Source organism: Scyliorhinus canicula, chromosome 6 (assembly GCF_902713615.1).
Source record: "Scyliorhinus canicula chromosome 6, sScyCan1.1, whole genome shotgun sequence".
NCBI lineage: Eukaryota > Metazoa > Chordata > Chondrichthyes > Carcharhiniformes > Scyliorhinidae > Scyliorhinus > Scyliorhinus canicula.
In genome coordinates, this window is record NC_052151.1 from 182,019,671 (window position 1) to 182,033,705 (window position 14,035).

At 49.1% G+C, this 14,035-nt stretch overlaps 1 protein-coding gene and 1 non-coding gene across 4 annotated transcripts in view; one reads left to right on the top strand and one right to left on the bottom strand.

The window, feature by feature from the left end:
* Positions 1-14,035, top strand: part of LOC119967704 (putative thiamine transporter SLC35F3) — a 177,785-nt gene that overhangs the window by 113,627 nt on the left and 50,123 nt on the right. Inside the window, exon 1 of one of the 3 annotated variants that reach the window (XM_038800573.1) lies at positions 2,571-2,928. The exons of the other annotated variants lie outside the window; for them this stretch is intronic. Coding sequence (XP_038656501.1) covers positions 2,853-2,928 — 76 coding nt within the window. The 5' untranslated portion in view covers positions 2,571-2,852. Of the gene's footprint in view, positions 1-2,570; positions 2,929-14,035 lie in introns of those variants that run through there. 3 annotated transcript variants of the gene reach the window in all.
* Positions 5,448-5,520, bottom strand: trnak-uuu. The gene has a single exon. It is a non-coding gene; the product is annotated as a tRNA-Lys (tRNA).

Below are 14,035 nucleotides of genomic sequence, written 5' to 3' on the forward strand. Positions count from 1 at the left end.
TCCAATCTATCTATATTTTGCTGTATTCTCTGACAGTCCGCCTCGCTATCTGCAACTCCACCAATCATAGTATCATCTGCAAACTTGCTCATCAGACCACTTATACCATCGTCCAGATCATTTATGTATATCACAAACAACAGCGGTCCGAGCACAGATCCCTGTGGAACACCACTAGTCACCTTTCTCCATTTTGAGACACTCCCTTCCACCACTACTCTTTGTTTCCTGTTGCCCAGCCAGTTTTTTTTATCCATTTAGCTAGTACACCCTGAACCCCATACAACTTCACTTTTTCAATCAACCTGCCACGGGAAACTTTATCAAATGCTTTACTGAAGTCCATGTATATGACATCTACAGCCCTTCCCTCATCAATTAACTTTGTCACTTCCTCAAAGAATTCTATTAGGTTTGTAAGACACGACCTTCCCTGCACAAAACTATGCTGCCTATCACTGATAAGTCTATTTTCTTCCAAATGTGAATAGATCCTATCCCTCAGTATCTTTTCCAACAGTTTGCCTACCACTGACGGCATGCTCACAGGTCTATAATTCCCTGGATTATCCCTGCTACCCTTCTTAAACAAAGGGACAACATTAGCAATTCTCCAGTCCTCTGGGACCTCACCCGTGCTCAAGGATGCTGCAAAGATATCTGTTAAGGCCCCAGCTATATCGTCCCTCAGTAACCTGGGATAGATCCCATCCGGTCCTGGGGATTTGTCCACCTTAATGCCTTTTAGAATACCCAAAACCTCCCCCTTCCTTATGCCGACATGACCTAGAGTATTTAAACTTCCATCCCTAGCCTCAACATCCATCATGTCCCTCTCTTTGGTGAATACCGATGCAAAGTACTCATTAAGAAGCTCACTAATTTCCTCTGAAACCACGCATAAATTCCCTCTTTTGTCTTTGAGTGGGCCAATCCTTTCTCTAGTTACCTTCTTGCTCCTTATATACGAATAAAAGGCTTTGGGATTTTCCTTAACCCTGTTAGCCAAAGATATTTCATGACCCCTTTTAGCCCTCTTTATTGCGCGTTGCCTCAGACTGCAGTTCACCAGACCCGTCTTCAAGCCGAATGCCAACTTCAAATCTTCAGCACTCGTGGTACCATGTTGTGTTTGGTCCCTTGTACTTTATGAAGTAACTCACCAAACACTTCGATATGTCCAAACCAGGATCCTTTTATTGTGTCTCTTGTGGTAGGATGGTAATCTGATACAGAGCACATTATCATGGAGTCTTGCTACTCCACTGGAACTTCCACCTAACACTGACCAATTGCATGTACAACTTGTTACCCTGTCAATCTTCTGAAGGTGGTGGGGATGTGTCCCCTTTTATATCTGGGTCACAGGTCACATGACCGTGGTCTGGAGACCACATGGTGTGTCTGTATCACCACCTGCTGGTTGGAGGTCACCCACCATCCAACTATGATCTCGCCCATCGGCATATGACCACACAAATGAGTTAATCTGTTACATCCATTTGAGAGGACAGACAGGGTCTTGTTTTAATAGCTTCCAACATTCCAGGAAGCGATGCTTTGGGCATCGTGTAAACCAGGTCCTGCATACACCAGATCTGGAGCGCACTCATCGAAAATCCGAGAGCAGATTGAGCCCAACCCACAGTGTATGTTTATGCTGAACCGTGAATGTGGTAACTTTAATCTAACTCCCCTGGTGTAATGAATTCCCACACGATTGGATGGAATAGCTCAGTCATACTTCCCAGTGCAAAGTCAGACAGGGTTGTACCGAACCCAATCGCCTCATGTGAAGATTTGGGTTACATTGAATGTACTCACAGGCCACTCTGCCCCACTGGGCTATTATGTTCCACACAAAGGGTTTTATGTTCCACACAAAGCCTCCTCTCGTCAACATATCCTCTCTACCCCTTTCACCCCTCACGTTTCCCCAGCTTCTGTCTAAATGCATCCATACAATTTTTCGACATTGCGAACGGTAGCACGTTCCACATTCTCCCCAATCTCTGGGTAAGAGGGATTCTCTTGAATTTCCTCTGGGATTTATCAGTTAGTATCTTTTATTTATGGTGTCTGAGTTTTGAGTTGTCCCCTTCATGAGTGAAAAGCCTTCTCCCTTTCTCTGGAGAAAAAGAGGTGCTCTTGGCCAGAGAGGTATAAAAAATTGCAGGGTGGGTTAGCTCTGATTTATTTGTGCATGTATGATCGGGGCTGGTTTAGCACAGGGCTAAATAGCTGGCATTTAACGCAGACCAAGGCAGGCCAGCAGCACGGTTCAATTCCCGTACCAGCCTCCCCAAACAGGCGCCGGAATGTGGCGACTAGGGGCTTTTCACAGTAACTTCATTTGAAGTCTACTTGTGACAAGTGATTTTTTCATTTTTCTTTTCATTTCACGGGGGGGGGGGGGGGGGGGGTCAGGGGTATTGCTGTAGAAAGTGAAAGCCAACTTTAGCTGATGGGAGAGTGGGGGGTGGGAGGTGCTGAGCTGAATAGTCAGGTGTAAGCAAGTCTTTAAACGGCGCGGGGGGAGGAGTGACAGGGGAAGGTCTCAGCAGCACTGCACCAAGCAGAAAGTAGTCGTTCCCGCTGCTTTTTTTAGACGGTGCATCTTTTTAGCAATGGGGAGGGAAGTTATCGGCATGTGACCCCCCCTTCTGCTTACAGCAAACACAACTATGTGTGTGGTGTGCTTCACCTGGTACAAGACACACACACACACACAGAAACAGTCACCCTGTAAAGGGAGATGTGACAGCCAATGCCTGCAGACTGCATTTCTCTCTCTCTGGCGTGTGCGATGCAGGGGAGACCAGTTTGCATTCTGCCCTTGAGCTGGGACTACAATGAAAAAACATTCGGCCAGAGTGGCTCCTCTTACCGCCTGTAACAGCCCGGTGCTCACTCTCACCCAGGTGGAAGGTTTGTAAGCATGCATGTGTCTCTGGTTGCGAGAGGGGAGGGATGGCGGGGATGGGGATGGGTGATTCAGGGGGACAAGCCAGTGCTGCTGCTGAGAGGTCACAATGCGGTTCAGAGAGATGGAGCAGCAGCGTTAGAGGAGGGTCTGAATGCATGTCCGACTTTAGCTGCTGCTCCTCACTGGCGTTACTGCTTTCATTAAACTCTGACACTAGCATAACAAGAATCACGTGTTAATACTGGGAGATTAAAGTGGTTTACACTGAAATAAGATGCTCATATTGCGGCAATAACGTTTAAAATTACAACTATCAAATAACTCCTATGACAATTGTTAAATCAACATTTCGCACAGTGATACTATCTGGTGTAACACGATGAAAGATTCTGTAGGTTTACTAGACACCAGAGAAATATTGTTATTGATATGCATCACTGCTATAAATACAGGGACCACTGATATTAATGTGTAACTCTGATATTAAGTGGTGTGGTGGACTAGTCACTGGATTAGTAATTCAGAGACCCAGAGCTAGACCTGGGGGTTCGAATCCCCCCACAGCAGATGGTGAAATCCAAATTCAATAAAAAAATCTGGAATTAAAAGTAAAGATGACCATTGTCCTTTAGGCAAGTTGTGACTCCAGACCCACAACAAATGGCCTCTGAAACTAAAGATAGGCAATAAATGCGTGTAAAATGAATGAAAATAAACGTGCGTTAAGGTGAAGTAGTATGATGTGAATGTGTAACACATGTGTCACACTAATATTAACAGTTGTTGAAGATGGCCATTCCTTGCATGTGTAGAACCATTCTATGTTCTAACGCATCGCTTTCCACGGTGTGAGCAAGCCTAGTCTTTCCAGCTTACCTTTTGTCCTTTGCTGTCCAAAGGAAGCAACACCATGACATGGAATCACTCCCCAGGTAATTCTCTCTTGTTCATTTTTCTCTCAGTCTGTGGTGGACATGCCACATTTCCTGAGGTTTGTGTTCCAGGGGTTCCTTGAACCTTACCTTCAGCCTACCTTCCAGGCAGCGTCCAAGTTTAAGTTGTGAATATATCACCGCCTTAGGGATTTTATTCCCCAGCCATAGGTACTACATGTCCATCTTAGCTGAGCTCTGATAATGAATCCTTCAATTCCAGCCATTTCTGCTCTTTGAAGTACCCCAGTGTTGGGCATGATGCCCATGATGTTCTGAACAGATTTCATGTGGAACCTGCTCAAGTGATTAATATGTCTGGAGTAGGTAGTCCATCTTTCACAGATATCTAGGAGGGTAGTTATTACCACAGCTTTATAAACTGCATGTTTTATTATCAATTTGATGCCTTGTTTCCTCCACAGTGTCTTGCATAAATGCCAAATACTGAGTTTACCCTGACAATTCTATTTGCCACCTCGCGGCCAATGTCAACATTTCCGAAGATTGTGTGTTTGAGGATGAGTGAAGTTACCTACAACCTTCAGGGTTGTGTCATTGATGGTTATGATAGGTGAAGTGTAATCAGAATTTGGAGTATCTGTCTTCCTTTAGCCGTTGGTTAGTTCGCATAGTCATCAGTCTCATTAGAAAATCTGCCCATGATTCCTTGAAGACTCTGCTCAGAGTGTGACACAAGGACACAGAATTCCCATCTCATCTGATACCTTTGCTGAGGATTTCAGTCATCTCAGTTCAAAGAGATTATCATCTGTTCAGAATTGGATATATTTTCTATCAACCGGGTAATACTGTAGTGAAACAATATAAACATGAAGCACTGGAATATAGACGTCTTACATTGTGGATAACATGTAACAATTACACAGATATGTGTTACACTGTTATTCACATGTTGTCTTAGTGAGATGCTGCAGTGCCTCAGTGGTGGAGGTGGAGGGAGTGAATGTTTAAGGTGGTGGATGGGGTGTCCTGGATGGTGTCGAGCTCCTTGAATGTTGTTGGATCTTCACTCATCCAGGCAAGTGGAAAGTATTCTGTCAATCTTCTGACTTGTGCCGTACATACATAGAACATACAGTGCACAAGGAGGCCATTCGGCCCATCGAATCTGCACCAAACTACATAAGTCCTCACTTCCACCCTATCCCCGGAACTCAATAACATCTCCTATCCTTTTTGGTCACTAAGGGCAATTTAGCATGGCCAAACCACCTAACATACATGTCTTTGGACTGTGGGAGGAAACTGGAGCATCCGGAGGAAACCCACGCAGGCACGGGGAGAACGTGCAGGCTCTGCACAGTGACCCAGTAGGGAATCGAACCTGGGACCCCGGCGCTGTGAAGCCACAGTGCTAATCACATGTGCTACCGTGCTGCCCCAAAGAGTTTAGATGAGACCTGCAACCGCCGTGGAATGCTGAGGCGACGGACCTTGTGTTGGAAAATGGGATTGGAACAGACGGGGATTTGATGGGCAGCAGAGACTCAATGGGTCGATGGGCTTCTTTCCTAGCAGATTAAGTCGAGTTCACGTCAGCATCAATCATTGGGATTTAAAAGTATCGCCCCAACAGGGACTTGAACCCTGGACTCTCAGATTAAAAGTCTGATGCTCTACCGACTGAGCTATCCGGCCCCTGAATGCCTTGTAGATGGTGGACAGGCTTTGGGGAGTCAGGTGCTGAGTCATACACTGCAGGCTACCCAACTGCTGGCCTGGTCTTGTAGCCAAAGTATTTATATGGCTGATTCACTTACATTTCTGGTCAATGATAATGTAATGTTATGGTCATAGTCATAGAATTTACAGTGCAGAATGAGGCCATTTGGCCCATCGAGTCTGCACCGGCTCTTGGAACGAGCACCCTACCCAAGCCCACACCTCCACCCTATCCCCATAACTCAGTCACCCCATCCAACACTAAGGGCAATTTTAGACACTAAGGGCAATTTAGCATGGCCAATCCACCTAACCTGCACATCTTTGGACTGTGGGAGGAAACCGGAGCACCCGGAGGAAACCCACGCAGACACAGGGAGAAAGTGCAGACTCCGCACAGACAGTGAGCCAAGCCGGCAATTGAACTTGGGACCCTGTAGCTGTGAAGCTATTGTGCTATCCACAATGCTACCGTGCTGCCCACTAATGTTGATCATGTAATGGGGAATTTGATGGTAATGCTGTTGAATGTCAAGAGGAGATGGTTAGATCCTGGCATTTCTGTGGCAAGAATGTTATGTGCCATTTGTCAGCCCAAGCCTGGATGTTGTCCAGGTTTTGCTGCATTTGGGCATGGACTGCTTCAGTGTCTGAGGAGTCACAAATGGTGCTGAACATTGTGCAATCATCAACAAACATCCCCATTCCTGACATTATGATGGAAGAAAGGTGATTGGTGAAGCAGCTGAAGATGGTTGGGCCGAGGGCACTATCCTGAGGAACTCCTGCAGCGATGTCCTGGGAGTGAGGTGATTTCCCTCCAACCACCACAACCATCTTCCTTTGTGCCAGGTATGACTCCAACTGTGGAGAGTTTTCCCCGATTTCCATTGACTCCAGTTTAGCTAGGGCTCCTTGATGCCATACAAATGCTGCCTTGATGTCAAGGGCAGTTACTCCCAGTTCACATCCGGCATTCAGCACTTTTGTCCATGTTTGAACCAAAGCTATAATGAGGCCAGGAGCTGAGTGACCCTGGCGGAACCCAAACCGAGCATTCATGAGCAGGTTATTGCTGAGAGAGTGCGGTTTGATAGACACCTCCCATCACTTTACTGATGCTGGAGAGTAGACAGGGCAGTAATTGTCTGGGTTGATTTGTCCTGCTTTTTGTATACAGGACACACCTGGGCAGTTTTCTACATTGCCAGATAGATGCCAGTGCTGCAGCTGTACTGGAACAGCTTGGCTAGGGGTGCGGCAAGTTCTGGACTTCAGTACTATTGTCGGGATATGGTCAGGGCCCACAGCCTCTTCAGTATTGCCATGTGTATCAATATGTTAAAGGCACTAGATAACTTCAATCTGTTGTAGTCGAAACATAGCCGAATCTCGAATTCAGCCAGACAGAACTCGGAGTTAGGTTGACAGAACATGTTCCACACATTAACAGTTACACAGATTACTATCAGTGTTTCCTTCAGCCATTTCTTGATATCGCATCGAGTGCGTCAAAATGACTGAAGACTGACATCTGTGATGCTGGGGACCTCTGGAAGGGGCCGAGATGAATCATCCACTCTGGCTGAAGATCGTTGCGCATGCCTCAGCCTTGTCTTTTGCACTGATGTGCTGGACTCCTCCATCATTGAGAAAGGGGTAATTTATGGAGCCTCCTCCTCCTGTGAGTTGTTTAATTGTCCACCACCATTCATGACTGGATGAAGGAGGGTCTAATCCATTGGAGGGATCACTTGGCTCTGTCTATTGCGTGCTGCTTCCGCAGTTTAACATACATGTAATCAAGTGTTATAGCTTCAACAGGTTGGCATCTCCTGTTGCACTGTTAGCAACATGTGTAACACAGTACTATCATAAGTGATAACATTTCTACCAAATGTTGATGATACTAACTTGTGACTGGTGCTAACAGGTATAAAATGTTCCTGTTAATGTGTAACACTGATAACTGTGTAACTATGGAACAGAGGTTAATATTAAGGGGCCATGGGATGGTGGCTCGGACAGGGGTTAATAATAATCTAATAATCTTTATTGTCACGAGTAGGCTTACATTAACACTGCAATGAAGTTACTGTGAAAATCCCCTAGTCACCACATTCCGGCACCTGTTCGGGTACACAGAGGGAGAATTCAGAATATCCAAATCGCCTAACAGCACGTCTTTCGGGACTTGTGGGAGGAAAGCGGAACACCCAGAGGGAACCCACACAGACACGGGGAGAATGTGCAGATTCCGCACAGACAGTGACCCAAGCCGGGAATCGAACTTGGGTCCCTGGTGCTGTGAAGCAACAGTGCTACCGTGCCGACCCAATAGGGGGCAATTTAGTGTGGCCAATCCACCTACCCAGCAAATCTTTGGGTTGTGGGGGTGAGACCCACGCAGGCACGGGGAGCATGAGCAAACTCCACATGGACAGTGACCCGGGATCGAACCCAGCTCCTCCACGCTGCAAGGCAATTGAGCTAACCACTGTGCCACCGTGCCGCTATAATGTTAAGATATTGTTAAGGGGCCATGGGATTGGGCTCAGCTGGGGGTTAATGTTCAGTAGCCAGGGGAGCGTGAATGTATTTGTGACTGCGAGCCTCTTCCTAATTCCTCATATATGCACAGCTACAGCTGGGAAAGACTTTACGGGTGGCACAGTGGTTAGCACTGCTGCCTCGCAAGCACTGCTGCCTTGCAGCTCCAAGGTCTCGGGTTTCATTCCGGCCTTGGGTCACTGTCTGTGTGGTGTCTGCACGTTCTCCCCGTGTCTGCGTGGGTTTCCTCCCACAGTCCAAAGATGTACGGGGTAGGTGGTTGGCCATGCTAATGTCCCTTAGTATCCAGGGATGTGAAGGTTAGGTTGTGGGATTGCAGGGATAGGGTGGGACATGGATTGATGCAGGCTCGATGGGCTGAATGGCCTCCTTCTGCACTGGAGGGTTTCTATGATTCTATGTTCTGACAACGTAACCGAGTTCTGTCTGGCTGATGTTGAGACTCAGCTGTGTTCTGAAAACATGGTTTTCAACAACAGCTTCCAGTTATATAGTGTTTTTAACATATTAATATACATGGTAACACACAACTTCAGAATTGTAGAAAAAAGAGAGAAAGCTTTTCACCCTGCACTCATCACGACTGACACAAGAGTAGCAACAGTAAGGAGAACAACAATTTATACTACATGTGATGAGAGTACTGACTGGTTGACAAAAAGACTCTGATTGGTAGAGGCATTGCCATGGCGCACAGGGGTCCATAGTTGGATGAGCACAGGAAATTAGAGGACTGCAGGAGGTTAGAGAGAGAGGGAGGGTTGTAGGGGCTGGAGGAGATTACAGAGAGAGGGAGGGCTGTAGAGGCTGGAGGAGGTTACAGAGAGAGGGAGGGTTGTCGGGGCTGGAGGAGGTTAGAGAGAGGGAGGGTTGTTGGGGCTGGAGGAGGCTACAGAGAGAGGGAGGGTTGTAGGGGCTGGAGGAGGTTACAGAGAGAGGGAGGGTTGTCGGGGCTGGAGGAGTTTAGAGAGAGGGAGGATTGTTGGACTGGAGGAGGCTACAGAGAGAGGGAGGGTTGTAGGGGCTGGAGGCTACGAGAGAGGGAAGGTTGTAGGGGCTGGAGGAGGTTACAGAGAGAGGGAGGGTTGTTGGGGCTGGAGGAGGTTAGAGAGAGGGAGGGTTGTTGGGGCTGGAGGAGGCTACAGAGAGAGGGAGGGTTGTAGGGGCTGGAGGAGGTTACAGAGAGAGGGAGGGCTGTCGGGGCTGGAGGAGGTTAGAGAGAGAGGGAGGGTTGTTGGGGCTGGAGGAGGCTACAGAGAGAGGGAGGGTTGTTGGGGCTGGAGGAGGTTACAGAGAGAGGGAGGGCTGTAGAGGCTGGAGGAGGTTACAGAGAGAGGGAGGGTTGTAGGGGCTGGAGGAGGTTACAGAGAGAGGGAGGGTTGTCGGGGCTGGAGGAGTTTAGAGAGAGGGAGGATTGTTGGACTGGAGGAGGCTACAGAGAGAGGGAGGGTTGTAGGGGCTGGAGGCTACGAGAGAGGGAAGGTTGTAGGGGCTAGAGGAGGTTACAGAGAGAGGGAGGGTTGTTGGGGCTGGAGGAGGTTAGAGAGAGGGAGGGTTGTTGGGGCTGGAGGAGGCTACAGAGAGAGGGAGGGTTGTAGGGGCTGGAGGAGGTTACAGAGAGAGGGAGGGCTGTCGGGGCTGGAGGAGGTTAGAGAGAGAGGGAGGGTTGTTGGGGCTGGAGGAGGCTACAGAGAGAGGGAGGGTTGTTGGGGCTGGAGGAGGTTACAGAGAGAGGGAGGGCTGTAGAGGCTGGAGGAGGTTACAGAGAGAGGGAGGGTTGTCGGGGCTGGAGGAGGTTAGAGAGAGGAAGGGTTGTTGGGGCTGGAGGAGGTTACAGAGAGAGGGAGGGCTGTAGAGGCTGGAGGAGGTTACAGAGAGAGGGAGGGTTGTCGGGGCTGGAGGAGGTTAGAGAGAGGGAGGGTTGTTGGGGCTGGAGTAGGCTACAGAGAGAGGGAGGGTTGTTGGGGCTGGAGGAGGTTACAGAGAGAGGGAGGGTTGTTGGGGCTGGAGGAGGTTACAGAGAGAGGGAGGGTTGTCGGGGCTGGAGGAGGTTACAGGGAGAGGGAGGGTTGTTGGGGCTGGAGGAGGTTACAGAGAGGGAGGGTTGTAGGGGCTGGAGGAGGTTACAGGGAGAGGGAGGGTTGTTGGGGCTGGAGGAGGTTACAGGGAGAGGGAGGGTTGTTGGGGCTGGAGGAGGTTACAGAGAGAGGGAGGGTTATAGGGGCTGGAGGAGGTTACAGAGAGAGGGAGGGTTTTGTTGGGGCTGGAGGAGATTAAGAGAGAGGGTTGTAGGGGTTAGAGGGGGTTACAGAGAGAGGGAGGGTTATAGGGGCTGGAGGAGGTTACAGAGAGAGGGAGGGTTTTGTAGGGGCTGGAGGAGATTAAGAGAGAGGGTTGTAGGGGTTAGAGGGGGTTACAGCCTGAGCCAGAGGCTCTGGTTCAGAGTCTGTGCCCAGGAGTTGTGTTTGTGGTGTGGCCAAACAGATTGATTGGAAACTTGTAAATCTTTCCAATGTGCTGGTGGCACGTGGTAAGAGCAGGAGAGGCTCCCCATTGTAAAAAGTCTCCATTAGGAAGCTGTTGTACAGGTTCCATGCCAATCTCCCTCCTGGCTTTGAAGGATAGCTGGGGAGGTTCCAATAGTGACAAAGCTGTGGAGAGATTTGAAAACACTGTCCAACTGGGAGCCAGTGTTGGTCAATGAGGAAAGAATGATATCGAACAGGATTTGGTGCAAGTTAGGTTACAAGCGGTAGAGTTTAGATGAGTTCAGCTTCAATGAGGTGAAAATGGACAATGGCATGACAGCTTTGGAATAGTCAAGAGCTACCATTGGCATGGATGAGGGCTTCCACAGGAGATGAGCCAAGACCGGGACAGAGATGGGTAATGTGACAGCACTGCCAGCTGTAGTCTTTGTAATGGGCTAGATATAGGGTTGGCAGCTCCTCTCTGTTGCAAACTGTCTGGTTCACCCTCAGGGTATGCCCTCAAAGGGGATGCCCTCCTCTTCCTCCCCCCACTCCCTTTCCAAGCCCCCTTCTCCTCTTCCTCCTCCCCTTCTCTTCTCTACCTCCTCCCCTTCCTCTTCTTCACTCTCCTCCTCCCATCTCTTTCTCTCCACCTCACTCTTTCCCGCCTCTTCCTCCTCCCCTCCTCTTATACTCTTGCATCTTCACCTCCCCCTCCTCCGGCTGCTCTGTGTTGACCCCTGCTCTCACGTCTGGTGTGTGATTTGACTCCAGGCTCTGGCAGTATTGATTCTTGCTGGCTCAGTCCGTCCTGTTTTGTGCCCAGTGTGTTGAAGCTCCTGCCGATGATTCACTGGCCTTATGTAAGAGGAAACATCAATAACCAGTGGACCAAAAGCAGCAAAAGAAATAATACGCTGCAGTCGGTGGCTTCCCTGCGAGAAATACCTTTCACGCCTCACATTCACTTTTCTTTCCAGACGTAAACAAAGAGAGGCGAGCTTCACATGAGCTGCAGAAATCAGCATTAACCGGCAGCTCCGAGCCTCCGGAAGGGGTTAGTGGACTGTTGCAGCCGGGTGACGCAGACAGTTGTTAGGGTTGTTCACTCTCGGAGATTGCCAGCCAACCTGAATGGACAGAGAGGCAAGCACGTCAGCCCCTAGAGAGGACAGCCCAGGCCAGCCTGACACCACCCAATGTGGTCTCCTCGAGATAGGAAAGACCAAACGCAGACTGGGTGATCGCTTTGCTGAGCATCTTCATTCTGTGCGCATTCAGGATCCTGACCGTCCTGTTGCCTGCCATTTTAACAAAAGACCCTGCTCCCATGCCTACATGTCTGTCCTTGGCCTGCTGCAATGTTCCAGTGAAGCTCAACGCAAACTGGAGGAACAACATCTCATCTTTCGGTTAGGCACACTGCAGCCTTCCGGTCTCAACATTGAATTCAACAACTTCAGATGATCAGCCCCACCTCGACCCATTTGTTTTCATTTCATTTTAACTGTCTTTTAGCATTTCTTTCTTTCTTAATATATATTTAATTTCCCCCCCGTCCCAATCTTATCCACCTTTCCTTCACCTTTCTCCTCTCTGCTTCCCCCTTCCCCTCCCCCCACATCTACAGTTTACCCTCTGATGTTAGTTTCCCTGCTGTTTGGCCTTTCACATCTTTTGTTCTCTCTGGGGACTGCCATTCGCACTCTTTCCCCTTGGATTCTGTGGCCATTAGCACCCGGTTTCCCTGGGTGTCCGTGGCTATGACTCATTCTCACTCCACAGTATAAGTATTTCCCACTTTCTCTGTCAGCTTTGGCAAAGAGTCATCGGACTCGAAACGTGAGCTCTTTTCTCTCCCTACAGATGCTGCCGGACCTGCTGAGATTTTCCAGCATTTTCTCTTTGGTTTCAGCCTGACACCACGGTGGGCCCTATCACTGTGTCAGCTTGTGCTCTGTGTTTGGAGTCGGGGAGGGTTTTTGGTTTGGTGTGGAGTTCTCGATAGCCCCGGGTCGGAGGAGAGCCCTCACTGCCTCTGAGACCAGTGTCCATGGATTCAAATCGCACTCCGGAGTCTTGAACCTTGAGGCTGACTGCCCCAGTGTCAGCGCTGAGGGACAGCTGCACTGTCATGGCTGCCATCTTTCAGATGAGGCCTTAAGCTGAGGCCCACTCAGGCAGATGTAAGCGATCCCATGGCACTATTTTGAAGAAGAGTTCTCCCCGGATGCCCTGGCAAATATTTATCCCACAGCCAGTATTGCTGAAACAGATTATCTGTTTAATTGCTGTCTGTGGGATCTTGCTGTGCACAATTTGGCTACTGTCTTTTTCATTTTAGAATAACTGGATTTTTCCTCCCCACAGTCCTTAAGAGTTTTATTTTCATCTGCGATCGTGTAATTTCCCTGGCAGTAGAATGCAGCACGAGTGACAGCAGAGGCTTCGTACAAACACTGCACCTTGTGTCTATGGTATGAGATAGAGATCCCAGACATTCAATATAAAATTCACAGCAGTAAGAGCTGTCTGTTCCTCAGCTGCAACCAGGAAATGTGCTCACAATGTTACATCCTCACCTCCAGTCCCAAAAACCCTCCCTCTCACTGTAACCTCTTCCAGCCCCTACAACCCTCCCTCTCTCTGTAACTTCCTCCAGCCCCTACAGCCCTCCCTCTCTCTCTAACCTCCACCAGCCCCTACAACCCTCCCTCTCTCTGTAACCTCCTCCAGCCTCTACAGCCCTCCCTCTCTCTGTAACCTCCTATAGCTCCTACAACCCTCCCTCTCTCTGTAACTTCCTCCAGCCCCTACAACCCTCCCTCTCTCTCTAACCTCCTACAGCCACTACAACCCTCCCTCTCTCCGTAACCTCCACCTTCCCCAACAAACCTCCTTCTCTAACACCCTATAGCCCAACAACCCTCCCTCTTTCTGTAACCTCCTCCAGCCTCTACAGCCCTCCCTCTCTCTGTAACCTCCTCCAACCCCTACAACCCTCCCTATCTCTGTAACCTCCTCCAGCCCTACAACCTTTCCTCTCTCTCTAACCTCCTCCAGCCCTACAACCTTCCCTCTCTCTCTAACGTCCTCCAGCCCTACAACCTTCCCTCTCTCTCTAACCTCCTCCAGCCCTACAACCTTCCCTCTCTTTCTAACCTCCTCCAGCTCTACAACAGCAAGGTTGCGAGATAAATTATGGCCATGACACCACCCCTGCTGGTTTAGCACAGGGCTAAATCGCTGGCTTTGAAAGTAGACCAAGGCAGGCCAGCAGCACGGTTTGATTCCCGTACCAGCCTCCCCAAACAGGCGCCGGAATGTGGCGACTAGGGGCTTTTCACAGTAACTTCATTTGAAGCCTACATGTGACAATAAGCAGTTTTCATTTCATTTCATGTTCTCGTTGTGCAGTGGGATCTTTAACATCTACACGAGAGCTGAGC